The sequence below is a fragment of the Pagrus pagrus genome, assembly GCF_965226575.1.
Source record: "Pagrus pagrus genome assembly, chromosome: 20".
Lineage (NCBI taxonomy): Eukaryota > Metazoa > Chordata > Actinopteri > Spariformes > Sparidae > Pagrus > Pagrus pagrus.
In genome coordinates, this window is record NC_140207.1 from 3562555 (window position 1) to 3578901 (window position 16347).

Consider the following 16347-nt stretch of genomic DNA (forward strand, 5'->3'; position numbering starts at 1 on the left):
TCGGATGGCACCGCTCCGACCTGGAAATGGCCCTGGGAGAGGCTGGCAACGGGGGCGAATAGGAAAGGAGGGTAGGAAGAGGGGTTGTTAGGATTTTAATTTAGGCAGCGCGATGGGGCAAAGTGTAGAGAAGGGCACTGAGGAGGAAAGAGACTGGAGGACACGAGCTCTGTATGCTGACAAATGCTCCTGACAAGAGATTTACGGGGAGGAGTGATGGGGAAGAAGGTCGCAGCGAGCAGCAGAGTTTTATAAACTAGAGAATAACTTTCACAGAATGATAGAAACAGCAACAGGGAGGCTACATCGAGCACGTAACGCAAACGTACACGGAGCGGCTGCTGCAACACTACGACCACCAGACCCTTTTCTATTTATATTTGTTTTAACTTATATCATAAATATATTTATTTTGTTAAAGGGGCTCTGTGGATTTTCTGTGTTGTGGTGGCAGCCCGTTGTTTGTTTATGTTAGTGGACTAATGTTAGCTGCTGATGTTGTCTGTTAGCGGACTCCATTTCTAAACTAATGTTAGCTGCTGTTGCTCTCCATTAGCGGTCTAATTTATACTCTTAAATCCTTCATTTTGCCTCTAAAATATTTTTAAATGTCACAATTAAATCTATATAAAGCCATTTTGGACCACTAGAAGGCAGAAAAAACAAAAACCATCCGACAGATCGACTCCTCACACTTCAGAAAATGGTACCAATTATCCTGATGAGTGACGGGTGGAGGTTAGAAAGCGTTCCTCTGAATTACTTCCAAAGAAACTGTGATATGATGCAAGACGGAGAAACATAAAGATCTGTGAAGCCTTTCTGGACTGTCGGATGTTTAAAACAAAGAGACAAATTGGAGGGAAAATCCCCGGTATGTAATTGAAGTGTTCTGCTCGGCATCAAGAGGATACGACACCATTTATGTAAAAACGTTAATCCTGTGAATATTAAGTTCATCTTCTGTGCAATTTCACCGCTGATTGCCACCCAGCAGGTAAAGAAGGGGACAAAATTGTCCGGGACAGATGATCACTTTTTTATCTTTTCTTGTCCTTCGTTGGAATTGATTGACAATCAAGTCGACGCTCTTATTTATAATTGATTGATTCCCGGTGGCAAACGTTCAACACGCTCGTGTAAATGTTACGTTGAAAGCAATCAGACGGAACGATTAAGGCGAGGTGCCGCCGAGGCCCGGAGGCTCAGGTGACGGCGTACGGGATGAGCTTTTAATCAACGCTCGGCTCTTAATCGTCGCCGCACAACAAAATAAGTCAAGAAAATTAAGCACTTTGAGGGGAAACTGTAATGAAAAGTGATTCGACTGCAAGAACACTTTCGAGGACAATTCAGCATGTGATTGCAAATTTAAAGAGCTACTTAATCTTTTCAAGGACTTATATTTTTGTCATGCTTCAGGGGGATTGCATAATGCAGTTTATAATTCCAAAACCATTTTGGAAATTTTGCCACAAAGGTGGTTTAAGGACACGAGAGAAGCAACGTTATTTTTTTCCTTTTTATTACCAAGAATACAAAAAATATCTACATTCACATACCACATACTGTAGCATGACTGACCACAAAGATTTCAAGTAAACGTCACCCAATCAAGTTATCAAAATGTACCTTCACGTCCCATCGCAGTTTGTAAAATCCTTTTTTTTTTTTTTTTCATCTTTTGGTGTTTGTGTTTTGCTGATTTTCATTTTCATCCAAAACGTCTTTTTTTTGTTGTTGTTGTCCTTTTTACATTTGGCACTTAATGCAGATTATCAGTCTCTGTAAGTCTTTAGGATCGGAGGATTAAGCCACATCTGTAAAAGCAAAACAGTATCTCCAACAGGACACATCAAGCCCTCCACTGCCGTCGGACTCTTGATTGGCACGGCGGTGGATCCGAAAAACGAAAAAAAGGTGGCTCGGGTTGTGTGCTCGTCCATTTTGAGTAACATTTGTCCTTCTGCTTGGATTTATACATCTCCATTAAGAGATATTCACAAAATGGCTTCCCTTAAATCCTCGTGAATGTAAAACTGCTTCATGTTTTTGGGAAAAATAACAGTTACAATACAAATCGCTCCAAAAAAAGATACAAAAACAATAATACAATAAACATATCAACCTGGAAAACCCACATGGGATTACACATTGTCATCTCTACTCATGTCACGTGACATATTCACCCCATTTACACCTGGTGTTGAAACGCGATCTGTGTCCGGACACGTTATTCAGATTAGGGAAATGCTTCGTGCAGGGACCTTGATCGGATCGCCAGACCACGTCTGGAGGTAGCCTGCCTCACGCTGCGTTTGGATCTTAGGTGTGAACTCAATTTGTACAACGTGCCGCCAACTTTAAAGGCATACTGATAACATTTTTATGCATTATTAACAATAATACATCTCCAAAGCTTGTAGAAAGGAGCAGAAAAAAGTAAAAACATTATTTTGATTGTGAATTAACAATTTTAAAATGTTTGTCAGATCCAAAATGATCGTTTTGTTTATCTGAGTCTGGTGCTGATATGCAGCCGCCTGAAATTCATCACGGCGGACAGAGATCTGATAACGAGAACGCGTGAGTAATACAAGATTGTAAATGCAAAGGCAAGATCGTGTAACACCAGGTGTAAACGGGGTTTTAGAGATGCATCGAAAACATTTCATCACACGGACTGAAAACAAGGGGCAGTTACGTCATGTATGTTACAACATATACGTGATCTTTTAAAGATTTCCTCACACGGCGGCAGTTTTAAGTACAGTGTTGGTTCCAAGTACCCAAATAAGTTAGCAAAAAATATAAATACAGCACATGAAACAAAGAAATAAATTAAGACCTGCCACAGATGAAAACAAACGTGAAACATCTCAGATTGCAGCAATGACTCTTCACTTTTTTCCTCCAGCGTCGCGGCTCGGCTCGTGTATAAATAAAAAGCACAAACTCAGAGCGGTTGGATCAGCGTTTTCAGAGTTCGTCTCCGGCGTTGCCTGAGAGGAAGGTAGTCCCTCTGTCCCGGTTTCATCTCTGGCATGAATCGCTCAACACTTTGAACCAAAGCGGCGCTGCCTGCGGCTGGGGCAGGCGGGGGAGTTAACATGTGCTTTGAAGCCGTTCCTTTGCGGGCCGAGCGAGGCTGCCAATCCGGCCCGTCTCTGGGGGGGTAGATTTAAAACCAGCTCACACTGCTGCTGCTGCTGCTGCGGGCGTCTCAGGCCTTCAAGGCTGTGGAGAATCGAGGCTTCGGCAGGAATTCAAGTGCTAACAGTCATTGGATGTGAACGTGAGCACATCCCGGCTTTAATGTGTCTTCCTTGCACACTGTTTTTGTCTTTTTGTGTCTCTGATGTTTTTCTTGTTTTTGTCGGTGTGATTTAAAAAGGCAAAAGGTTCTGGCGTCCTACCACAGCGGAGGACTGTTTGTCTCCAGCACGCCGTACATCTCGGCCAGTTTTTTAAAGCGAGGCCCCCAGTCGTTGAGATAGTCGTACTCGTGGTCCGTATTCGAAGTCCCCGACTGGAGCGAGCTGAGCGACTCGGCGATCGATCCCTCCCCCTCGTAGGCGTAGGTCTGCAGGGAGTCGTAAGGCGGAGCGCACGGGTCCATGTCGGCCTCCAGGAGCTTCGCCAGCACGTATCCGTGAACGTTACTGTCCCCGCCGCCGCCCATGACGCACGCCTGAGGGACGTAACGCGACAGGCTCTCGATCTCGGGCAGCATGTCCTGTCTCATCTTGCCCAGGTGGTGGTGCGCCTCGCGCGGGTTCCACATGGCGGCGATGTCGAAGGCCTCGGTGTCCTCCTCGCCGCCGCCTTCGTCGTCGTAGCGCACGATGTTCTCGTGGACGTTCTCCTCCTCGTCGCACAGGTAGGGCTTCTTGCGGTGGGTGCGCAGGGAGAGCATGAGGAGAATCATCACTGGAGAAAGGAAAGAAAACACATTTAATTCATGAAGCCTCATTTTTTGTTTCTCAATCTTTTCTTTTAACTCGTATTATTAATATTTTGTTTTTCTATGTTTTTACTGGATAATCATCTATTGATTGTTTAGTTTTTGTTGTATTTTCCCATCTTATGTTGCAAGATTTTGGCTTCTTGACCTTGATTTTGGCCAGTGAACGTATCTCCTGACGTGATATCATCAGTACAGGCTTCAATAAGGGTTTTCTTTTTGCATCCTGGCAAACGTCTAGCATTCATTAGCACCGTCTGCCCCACAGCATCACACTCTCCTTGCCCCTGGAGGCTGATATGGACCCACTTTAGCTCTCCCTGCAGACCTGTAAATGTAAGCAGGAGGGCTCAGCTGGTTGACTCGCTGCGCTCCACCGAGAGGCAGCCGTAAGTTAAGTTAAAACGTCTCCGCTCGCTGTGAGAGTGAGCTCATTGTTTTAAATAGACGTAATAATTCTGATTTCAAAGGAGGAGTTATTAAATGTAGCAAACATTCAATAAGAATGAAGTGGTAATTGTTTGTGCTTTTTAGTGTTTAAATATTTGATAACATTTGACAACAAACAACTTTTTTGGGGGACAAATAAAGTTTGACTGTTGATGGTTACTGTTTTTATTTTATTGTCTTCAAAACCAAAAAAACAGCAACTAGCGTTTCCGGCTAACTAGCTTACTGCCTACAGTGTTGACGTTAGCATCTCTGTCTTGCTCTTTGTTGGATTTGGGGTCCTCAACCTAAAGCCTATTTTTCGAGTAACGGTAAACGTGAATGAGCATTTTCAACCAACTCGTCACTCTGACTCTGAAGTTACAAACTTGTGGCGACAATAATAAACAGGATAATTAAACAGAAATATAAGCAAAAGTACAACAAATTTGTATTTTAGTGAAATACTTGAGTTAATTTCCACCCTAGCTTCAAAAGTTACTCTGAATGTCTGGTGATAAATCTGCCATTCTTATCATTTTAAGTTGAATATGTGCTGCAAAGCTTGACAGTAACTCAGCTATGACATGAAACATTGTATCAGATTAAACATCACTTCATGACAACAGGCCTCTGGCTCCTCTCTGCTCGTCCTCACAGCGTCGGGTCATAACTCACCCAGCAGGACGAAGATGCAGGCCAGGATGGCGATGAGCGCTCCTCTGCTGAGGCTGGCGGGCAGGCTGTATGCCTCGGCGTTGCACGACATGACGTTCCCCTTCTGGTCGCAGCTGCACACGCGGATGGTCATCGTGCTGGTGCTGTACTGGACCGGCTGCTCGCCGTCAGAGATGAAGATGGGGAGGTAGAAGGTGGTCTGGTCCTGCTGTGACCAGCCACCGCGACGGGTCAGGATCCACGCTGTGTTGTCTGGAAAGAGACAAAGAGGTCAGAGAGAGGATGCGACAGAGCAAGACGTTTGGAGTCTTCTGGGATCAGATCACTTATTTTGCGACAGCTGACTATAAATGAATAACAGTTTATAAGGCTGTGGTCCGGTTTGCACCGCGTTGTTCAGGGTCGTACAAGAGCGCGAATAGTGCTAAAATAAATGTAGGAAGGTAAACTTAAGCCGTCTTAACAGGTTGTGTTTGTGAAAGATAGCATGGAGCACATAAGTCCCATATGGTCTAGCGGTTAGGATTCCTGGTTTTCACCCAGGCGGCCCGGGTTCAACTCCCGGTATGGGAACGAAGACACTCCTTTGACTCAACATCTGAGTGCAGCCAAGTAAACTTGTACTAACGATCTAAGGCACTTCAATCACAGCTACGTAGGTGCTAACAACTTCCTCGTAGACAACTTGTTCGCACTTTAGAGATACACGAAACCAGCAAAATTCACTCGTCATTTTAAACTGTAATGTTTAAAGATAGATCATTTTGACCACCATGTTCGATGACGTTTATGTGGTGCTTAGCTAGCGTCTTTGTTATCTACCCAACAGCGGCAGCTCACCACCGGTAGGCCTTACTGCTAAAACTTAAGCCGTCATTTTCATACCATGTAGAGATAGTGAAAGAAACCAAACACACAATTTAGAAAACTAGGAAGTTTAAACTCTGAAATAAAATCATGAAAAAGGGGAATGAAATTGTACAGTCACATATGGTCTAGCGGTTAGGATACCTGGTTTTCACCCAGGTGGCCTGGGTTCAACTCCCGGCATGGGAATAGAATCGATAAAATGCATGTTTAATGCTTTAAATGACAGCTTAAGGTTAGCAAAAGCTGTTGGTTAGATAAAAGCAGGAAATATCATATAGTGGTTTTGTGTATATCTGATATGCAGATCATTCATCAGAAGTTGTTTTGAAATGGCATCGTTACCATCCTGGGAGTTGAACCCCGGCTGCCTGGGTGAAAACCAGGAATCCTATCTGCTAGACCATAGGGATGGTACAACTTCGACCACCTTTTTCATGATTTTTCTTCAGAGTTTATACATCTTAGTTTTCTAAATTGCGTGTTTGATGCTTTCTTTCACTAACGTTGTTAAGAAAGTGACGGCTTAAGTTTACCAAAAACTAGTGGTAGCAGTCAGGCCTACCGGTGGTGAGCTGTCGCTGTTGGCCAGATAACGACGACACTAGCTCAGCACCACATAAACGTCATATAGTGGAACAAGGTGGTCAAAATGATCTATCTTTAAAAATTACAGCTTAAAATGACAACAGACAAATTTGCTGGTTTCGTGTATCTCTGAAGTGCAAATGAGTCGCTTACGTGGAAGTTGTTAGCGCCCACGTAGCTGAGATTGAAGTGCCTCAGATTGTTAATACAAGTCTGAATGGCTGCGAGTCCAAGAAGTGTCATTGTTCCCATACCGGGAGTTGAACCCGGGCCGCCTGGGTGAAAACCAGGAATCCTAACCGCTAGACCATATGGGACTTGTGCACTGTGAATTATTTTGAAGTTGTGCAAAGAAAACCCCTGTTGGTATGGTCTTATATGAGAGTGTATACATCTTAGTTTTGTTACTGCTGGAAACGACAACAGAAAGACAAATTTGCTGGTTTTGTGTATGTCTGATGTGCAAATCAGTCACCTACCTGGAAGTTGTTAGCACCTACAGTACGTAACTGTGATTGAAGTTTAAGTTTGCATGGCAGCACAGTATCACATGTTGAGCCAAAGAAACTACATTGTTCCCATACCGGGAGTTGAACCCGGGCCGCCTGGGTGAAAACCAGGAATCCTAACCGCTAGACCATATGGGAGATAAAATCAAGTGTGGTGTTTTCTCAATCTAAACTTCCTGAAGCTTTTACATCGTAACAAGGTCATAATTTGAGGAAAACGGCTGAATACTTTATATCAAAAAACAGAAAATTGGTGCAATTTTTCCAAAACCATCCAGAGAAAACAGTGGAAACTAAATTTGTATCTCCTCCACAACTATCCAGATCCTCGCAGGTCAGCTGGACAGTCCAGATGTTCACTCTACCTTGGTTGTCTTTCAGGGTGAAGTTGGGGTTGTTGGCGGCCTCTGGAGCCAAGCTGTAGTAGAAGTGTTGTCCACCGAGGGGCTCGTCTGGATCCACCGCCGTCACCGTCTGGATCAGCTGGATCACATCAACACAGTTAGATCCCAGAGGACGGCAGCCACTGATTCATATTTTTGGCACACAATATTATGTGTTACATTTATTTTCTTGGTATTTACAGCAGCTACGGCTCCTGTGAGGCTTCATTCTTGTTCCATAAACATTGTTCTTGAAAAATAACAACATAACTCCCATTTTTTTGCTATATTTGTCTCCAGAATGTTGTCAGAAAATGAAAATAATAAAGAGAAGTACCTCAAAACTCTACCTAAGTACAGTACTTGAGTAAATCTACTCAGTTACATTCCATCACTGGCTAATTTTGCTATCTTTATACAGAGCTTAATCAGTAACTGCATCATATTTTTGAAGATTGAATCCTAAGTAGCAGTGGAGTAAAAAGTGGGTTTTCTCCTCTGGTGTTTGGTGGAGAAGAACTATAAATCAGCCCACACCACACCTCAAACTTCTTATTTAAGCGTAATACTTGAGTACATGTACTTAGTTTCTATGTACTGTTCCTTCTGCGATGCTCAGTGTTGTCGTGTCAGACGTTCGCTGTCTCCTTACCTGCCCTGCTTTGGCGGTTTCACACACATAAGCCTCCAAGTACTGAGTCAGCGAGGGAGGATTATCGTTAACATCCAGGACCTTTACAGCCACCGACACACTGGCGATCTGTGAGGGGTTATCTGCAGACACGACACACAAACTGGTCAGAAGCTGTAAGACACGTCGATGGACTCAGATAAACGACTCTGCTGAGCTCGGTTCTCAATCTTCCCCTCGTTTACAGCGAGCCTGAAGCACATTAGAGCTCCTCCGCATTACAATTCTATTATTCTCCATTACCAATCAGCAATTTGCATATCTTAACCAGCTGTGTAATGGGCAATAGAAGCCCAATTAGTGCGTAGTAACGACTTTCTCAGGTTTAATCACATGATCGATCAATCAATGGCGTGACTTTGGCTCTGGAGGTCGAGGCTCCACGCGGCCTCGTGTTACTAAAAACGTGCTGACGTTGCACCAAAGCGGAGTAAAATCAGCGGTGTGATGATCTATATGAGTTAATTAAGATGTGAATATTGATTGAGTTGCTTTAAACTAACGAGGGTTTTGTTCCAAATGATCTTCCACCGAGAGTTATAGAGAAAACATTTTGACAAGCGTAGATTATAGAGTGACCGACGGCTTCAGTTTCAGGGTCCTGGTATCGACTGTATTCACGCGGCGGCCATTTTCCACTGAAGCTGCAATGCTAGGCTAATGCTATTCTGCTGTGTTCAAGGCTGCAAGTCGTACATACTCAGGAAATCTGAAAATGTTTTATCATTTCATCACTTTTCAATAGATCAGCAATGAAATGATGATTAATTGCGTAAATCTGGAGGGAAAACAACAATAACCCATTAGCCAACGTTAGCATTCAACCACTTCCTAGCTAACGTTACTTTTTGCTTACATCCAGTGTGTTTCACTTCCAGCACAAGGTGTGCGTTGCCATTTTAGAGTCAATTTAAGCATTTTCTATCGTGATGTGTAACGTTTATCAAATGCTTACGTTAGCTAGGAAATGATTGAACGCTAACATTAGCTGAAGCTAATGGGGTGTCTGTTCAGTAAGCGGTGAAATGATAACAAAATGGAGGAGTAAATTAATTCTAAAATAACAGCGCACATCTTGTAACAACCTTTTTATCATCAACTTTATTTTTATTTTTTACATAAAATCACAACTTTTGTATTATCTCACGATGACTTGATCATTTTCTCAGGAAAGTTTTGTATGATTTTAATATTTTCTTGTTTTACTTAAATGATTGTGTTTTAAAATGTGCTCTAAGAAATTTAAGCAGCTACAAGGAACTTTCAGCTAGCTAGCGTTAGCGACATTAATGTTAATTGCAAGACTATTTGAATATTTTGAGAATTTTCTCATAAAATCTTGACTTAATCCTCATAATATTAGAATTTTTTGCATTTAATAATAAAAATGATACTTTTAAAAAAACCAACTGACTTTTTCTCATTCTATAACGAGTGTTTATGACGACTTATTAAATAATGACTTAATTTTTTTCATTAAAATCACAACTTTTGTATTATGTAATATGCAAAATGACACGGTGACAGAAAAATCATATAAAAAATAGCAAATTTTCTTGCTGTTGGTCTCATTTTTGATGTGTTACAGTCATTTTTGTGTGTTTTTGATTGGACTATCAGTCGATCTGGAGTTGGTTTACTCATTTTAAGAGCGTCTTCTATCTGTAACTCTTTGTATCATTGCAGTGGTTTTGAAAACAAGTCGTGCAGAGTTATATAACGTAGATCAGGAGATGCCCCGCAGATCTGCACACAGCTGGTGGCCCTGAAAGTCACCTTCATCACCCTCCTCCTCCCTCTGCTCTGTTTGCCTGTTTGTCCCTTTTGTTTGGTAGACACACCTAAAAGGAGATGCTAATTAAATTAATGACTAATTAAATAACTTTTTTCGCCTGGTGGTTAATTAATAAGATGTGACGGAGACGGAGAGGGCGAGAGAGGGCACAGGTAGGAGGGGGGAGAGAGAGGGAGGAAGTGTGGAGGAGGAGAATCAGCTGGAACAAAACGAAGCTGATTGATTTAACTTTTTATACGACTGAGTGATCGTCTGATATTATTTATTGTTTCATTACACTGTGAAGCCTTCATGCAAAGTTCTGTGACTATATTTAGTTTGTTAGCTTCACTGTTGGAGCAAGTTTTGAGGTTTGAGAACAAAATGTCATAAAATAATCTTAATTTGAAATTAATAAATGGTAAATTTATTGTTAATTTAACTTTAGTCAGTAGTTATTTCGCCGTTAACTAACAAAGACATGCTTAATTAACATTATTACGCCTTTGTGAAGGTTTAAAAGCAACAATTATAGATGAACTACACAGTATTTATCATTAATTATATAAATTTGTTGTAAATAAAAATATAATGTACCATTTATTAATGATGGTTGTTATGAAGTGTTACCTAAAAAATAAATGTTACATCATATTTCATAAAATTATGAGAATTAAATCTTGCAATGTACTAAAATTAACTTTTAACAGGTTATGAAACAGTTTTAATTAAGTTATTAAATTTTATTTTTTACATTAATTTATACATTTGTGCTTTTGTGTCAATAAATAAGTACATAAATTAACAAAATAGATTTTAAAAAATGTAATAAAGGAATAAATAAAATGGAAAATTAAATGGTAAAGTAAAACAAGTGTAACCTGTGTGTGTGTGTGTGTGTGTGTGTGTGTGACGTACTCATCTCCATGGCGAGGATAGTGATGTTGTGCCAGCCGATCTCCTCTCGGTCCAGTGAACGCACCGTCATCAGCGAACCGGAAGTGATTTCGATGTAGAAGAACTTCTCCGGGTCACTGGACCTCTCGATGGAATACCTGGCGACACAAAAACGTCACGTGTGAAGTGTTGGCGCTGAATGAAAACAGCCACGTTTGCGTGTCTTTTTGTGTAAAAACCACAATCCAGCATGTGTGCATCTGCGTGATAAGCCGTCAGCTCTCTGAAGGCACAATAACAAGAGGAAGAAGCTGCAGATAATGTCCATCGGAGTATCTGCGTCCGCTGCCAAACTGGCGCCGTGGATGCTCAGACCTGCAGCCTCGGCTCATCTCCACCGCCACCGCCGGCCAACCTCCCAAAAAACACTCTTCAGAGAGCGACACGCAGAGAGAGACGAGGAGGATGTGGAGCAGAAACCTGTTTATGTAACCGTGAGGTCACATGTGGACTGAATTCAAGCTGAAGCTGCTCTCACCTGGAAGAGCTGAAGGTGTAAATGTGTCAGAAAATCACCTCCAAGACGGAAACCATCGACCGATCATCAAAAAGATCTGTTGTTTCAAGATGATCTGCAAACTGCTTCAAAACTGTTTTAGCATATCTTTGTCCTCCTCCTCATTCTTCTTCTCCTTCTTCTAAAAATGTATGGATTGAAATGTTTGATCATTAATCCCCCAATAAGGCTTCTACGTCGTTCAGCGTGACAGCAACAAAACTCCCTTTAAAAATCTGGCAATTTAATTTTGTCTGGAGAGGAACAAACATTAAATAACTTACAAAGTGTTTTCTGCAACTCATTTTTGTTTCTTCTTGGTTTTTGGGTAAATTTGGCACTAAAATCAATCCTTCTGAGGCTAACTCCACCGATTAGATGAGCAGATGATGACTGAATTTTCTATTTTCTGGTGAACTGTTCCTTTAAGCATTCATCTTTACAGCCTCAAAGTGAGATAAAGACGATAACAAACGTCATAGAATCTGTTTAATAGTCTTTAAAAGCTTTACAAGCTTTGCGAAACACTAAAATTCACCTTTCAGACCCAATAATCTGGATTATTGAGACTATTGAGTTAGTCTGGACGTCCTGATGAGATTTTACCTGCAAGGAAAGTCTACAACAAACTGAACTGCCTCTAAAGGACTCATTAACTTATAAGGTTGTTTAATAAAGTACTGGTACTGATACATCAGAGTCACTGAGACAGCTGTGTGTGTGTGTGCGTGTGTGTGTGTTCATGTCCGCAGGCTTGTTTGCAGTGTGTGTGTTTCGGTCGTGACTGGCACATCGACGCCTGGCGAGGATCTCCCTGAAGGATCTCTATTAATATCACTCCTCCACAGTTAGAGGAGGGGCTGCTGTGTGTGTGTGTGTGTGTGTGTGTGTGTGTGTGTGTCAGATAGCAGGTGAAACAGTGTGTGTGTGTTGAGATGTAACTGCCAGTCATGCTGCTGTGTGTGTGTGTGTGTGTGTGTGTGTGTGTGTGTGTGTAGAGGACAGGAAGCTGTAAGACTGAAGGTCATCTGCTGCTTGTTATCTGTCCTCCTGTTGTTGCTGCTGCAGTTTGTTTGTGGCCTCGGCTCTTCACCGTCGCTCTCAGCTGATCCCTCCTCAGCTTTTCTGCTAACCTGCGCCACAAAACAGGCTTTTTTTAAAATGAAAATCTCTCGCTGATTCACCGCCAACGATCCAGCGCCAGCTCTGAGGATTCAGACGGGAGCTTTAGCGGCTTCGGAGGCATCGACGCTCTGATTCACACTCGAACGAAGAGCTGTCGGTTAATTATCATCAGAGTCGGGACGATCAAAGAGCTGCGAGATTATAACATGCAGTACATTTTTTGGGAAGTTTTGATTTAGAGGCAGATTACAGATAAATAACTGGATGAGAGTATCTGTTTTGGCGAACAACTTGACATTTTTTTGTTTTGCTAACCTTTGCGACATGGACATCTTTTCACTGAGTTTGTCCATGCTAGCTAAATAAAGTTACTACGAATCCAGCAGCTGTTAAATCAACGCCGACCGGCTGATCAGGACTCCAAAGGCATCATTTTCCCCAGTCACTATCCCCAGGTAAAGGTGGGACAACCGGAATAACTGGTGATGGAGGAGGAGCGATAGAAACTGAGTTAAAACAAGAGTGAACGGACGAGATTTCATTCCGGTGTTGTGTCAAAGTTTGTTCCCCCGTTGATATGTGTCTCCTCTCACCGTCGGTACTTGAGACGCTTCAAAACCTGCCGACTTATTAACACAACCAGGTGTTTTACTGACTTTTCACAGGACTGAGATCAGAGTTTCTGGGTCAAACTTGGATTCTGACGGGTGTTTTTTGCTTTGGACTGAAGCCAGGCTGCTAACGCTGTCTTTCAGTATTTCTACACGATTATACTTCTAAGTATTAAAGTAAAAGAGTACTGAGTACTTCTTCCTCCAACTGCTCCTTTAGCAAAACATCCATGGACTGACACATGATGTTTACTTTCCCCGAGCCCTGAGGAGTTTTCTTGTCTCACTGTGCGATGTGTGATTTCTATATATGTCATTGTTTACGTGTTGTATCTTCTTCTGCTCTGCCTTTGCCGGCACACTGCAGCTTATCTTGGTGCATTAGCGCCACCTGTTGACCGAAACAAGGACGCACTCGTAGAAAAAACATCTCCAGAGTCCTGCAACTTGTGTTTTGCTTTCAAAAACTTCCCAAAATGGAATAAAACGTGCAACATCCAATGAACGTGAACTATTTTTGGCTGGAAATACCCATAATGCACTGCTTTCAGAAGGGGAAATTACAGTTATGTGACACAGGGGAGAAGAAAATGAGGATTCATAAGTGAAATCTAAAATTTGCGGCTCACTTTTGACTGAGGGAGAAATCTTGAACGCAGCACTTGAGATAAACTGTCCACACACACACACACACACACACACACACACACACACACACACTCGAGCAGTCATCTACCTTTAGTCCTAATCGAGGTTGTAAAGCGGACAGCTGGGACGGGACGCAGCCTGTGAAACACTCATTTACTGCCGCAGTCGTCGATTCCTTTGCATGATTAATGGGCTCATTAAAGGCTTTATGTCTAATGAGTTTATGAGAGGTTCGGTCCGGACACATCACATCTGGTCCGACCGGGACAAAAACATCCTCAGATTCTCGTCTGATCACTGGATGGTGTTATTAACGCTACTGTCCGTCCTCCTCGGCCTCGTCCTCCTCGGCTGCACTAAACACAGGTGTTGTTAAATACAGCCTGCAGTCGAAGCCTCATGTGAGGAGTCATGTTGTGCAGCTGCCCCCTGCTGGTGATCAGGTGACATTACACCTACAGAGCCAGAAAACACGTTTGATCCCCACTGTGTCTGTGGGCAACTATAATTATTATTTTTAATTGAATTAGTTGTCAAATTCTTTTGAATTTCACTCCATATTTACTTTGTTTGTCTCTTTGGTTTAATTTTCTGACAACTGACGGTCGCAGCAGCTCTTGAATGCAGCACTGTTGTTGAAAATACTTTTTTTTTACTGCTTTAAAACAACACAACATTATTTTCCCATTAGGTTTACGTAGAAAAAGCAGGTCTCCATGATTAATTTTAAATGCAGAACCAAAATAAACAGACAAAACTGCAACAAGCTGCTGTATGAATTGACAACAGTTCTGTATGAATGTAAAGATTAGCACGTTTTACAGGGCTTAATATGCAAAAACACCAGTTTTGTCTTACGTTACGGTTCATGAGGTGAGGAGAGGTGATGTTACGGTACATGACGGTACGTGATGTGACGGTACGATACGTGACGGTACGATACGTGACGGTACGATACGTGACACGACGGTACGATACGTGACACGACGGTACGATACGTGACGGTATGTGACATGACATGACATTACATGCCGTGCAGTCAAGAGAGAGAGTTAACAGTGCATGTGGGTGACGGTGATTAAGTTTATAGTGACGTTATACCGCTAACGTAGCGATGCAGTGTGCGTACAGTTTAGCCATACCTCTGCTTGCTACCTACTGATTAAAGTGAAGCAGTTAACAACAACTTCGATCGAGGCTCACTTAAGGTTGACAGACATTTAAGGAGGACCATTTATTCTCATCTGAGAGAAACCCCTCCTCTGACCCCACACTTGGCCTAACAACTTTTCTGCTGCATGATTTTTGAAGGCCTCATCTTGATGTTTGTATTGAAGCCAGATGTGTTCAAAGAGGCTCAGAACTAAAAGTGAAGCTAGAAAAACGCACACAAGGTCGGGACCGTGTCGTCCTCCTCACCTCACAGTGTTGTTGGCAGCATCAGGATCCCTCGCCGACACCGTCTTCACCATCGTCCCGATCTCGGCGTCCTCTGGCAGCTCGATGTAGTACACCGGCGAGTCAAACACCGGGGCCTCGTCCACGTCCTCCACGCTCACGTGCACGATGGTGACGTCCTTGAAGGGCCCGCGGTGGCGCAAGGACGGGTCCACGTTGTTGTTGGCGCCTTCCACCTTCAGAGTGTAACTGGGCTTCTTCTCAAAGTCCAGTGGCTGAAGGGTGAAGATGATACTTTTAATGGCTGACTGAACTTTTGCTGCAGTTGTCAGTAATTAAGTTTTTCTGTATGCTGTTAGAAGTCGTATCTTTAATTCCTTCAAGACAAACTTGACTTTGTGCCAGTTTATATTATAGAAAGAAATGTCCTGCAGAACTACACTAGAATATACACTAGAAGTGAATATCATGTCTCTGCTTTCAAGCTGTATTAGAGCAAATAATTCAGTCATCTGCTCACCTAATTGCTGGAGTTACCCTTTAAAGTATTGATTTAAGTGCTGAATTTACTCAAAAACACTAAGAATCAATATTATGTTGTAGACAGCACTTTAAATGTTATGTAATGTTTATCCCTCTGTAGGAGAAAATTAAATTACCAGATTTTTAAAGGGAGTTTTGTTACTTTCTCCCTGTACGACGAAGGAGCATTTTGGGGGTTCGTATCAAGGTTACACACAAAAATCAATTTCTCCTTCTGTTTGGAAATGTATCTTCAATCATTAGTTACATTAGCTAAAGGAGCAGTTCACCCAAAAATGATGTCTATAATCCAAGTCTACAGAAGCCCAGAACTCAAGAGTAAGTAACAAAACTCCCTTTAAAAAACAGTCAATTTAATTTTGTCTTGAGAGGGACGAACATGACATAACTTGTGAAGTGTGTCTACAACTCATTCTTGATTCTTAGTGTTTTTTGGTCAATTCAGCATTAAAATCAATACTTTTAAAGGGTTATTCCACCAATTAGCCGAGCAGATAATGACTGAATTTCCATTTTGGGGTGAACTCCTCCTTTAAGCATTTATCTTTACAGCCTCAAAGTGACATACAAATTACATGAAATCTATAAAACTCTGGCCAAAAAAACAAGTTTTTCTAAAATTAATATTAATTCAGATAAGAGGTACGATGAAAATGGTTAAAATCATCCAAAGTAACAAAACTCCC

At 42.1% G+C, this 16347-nt stretch overlaps 1 protein-coding gene across 3 annotated transcripts in view; it reads right to left on the reverse strand.

Annotated features, from left to right (window-relative positions):
* Nucleotides 1-1526: 1526 nt before the first annotated feature.
* LOC311249089 (cadherin-20-like) overlaps nt 1527-16347 on the reverse strand; it is a 74781-nt gene continuing 59960 nt past the window's right edge. For all 3 annotated transcript variants that reach the window (XM_084339831.1, XM_084339832.1, XM_084339833.1), the window contains 6 exons: nt 15140-15393; nt 10802-10938; nt 8071-8192; nt 7401-7518; nt 5072-5323; nt 1527-3930 (listed from right to left, as the gene is read on the reverse strand). In XM_084339831.1, coding sequence (XP_084195957.1) covers nt 3413-3930; nt 5072-5323; nt 7401-7518; nt 8071-8192; nt 10802-10938; nt 15140-15393 — 1401 coding nt within the window. In that variant the 3' untranslated portion in view covers nt 1527-3412. The remainder of the gene's footprint in view (nt 3931-5071; nt 5324-7400; nt 7519-8070; nt 8193-10801; nt 10939-15139; nt 15394-16347) is intronic.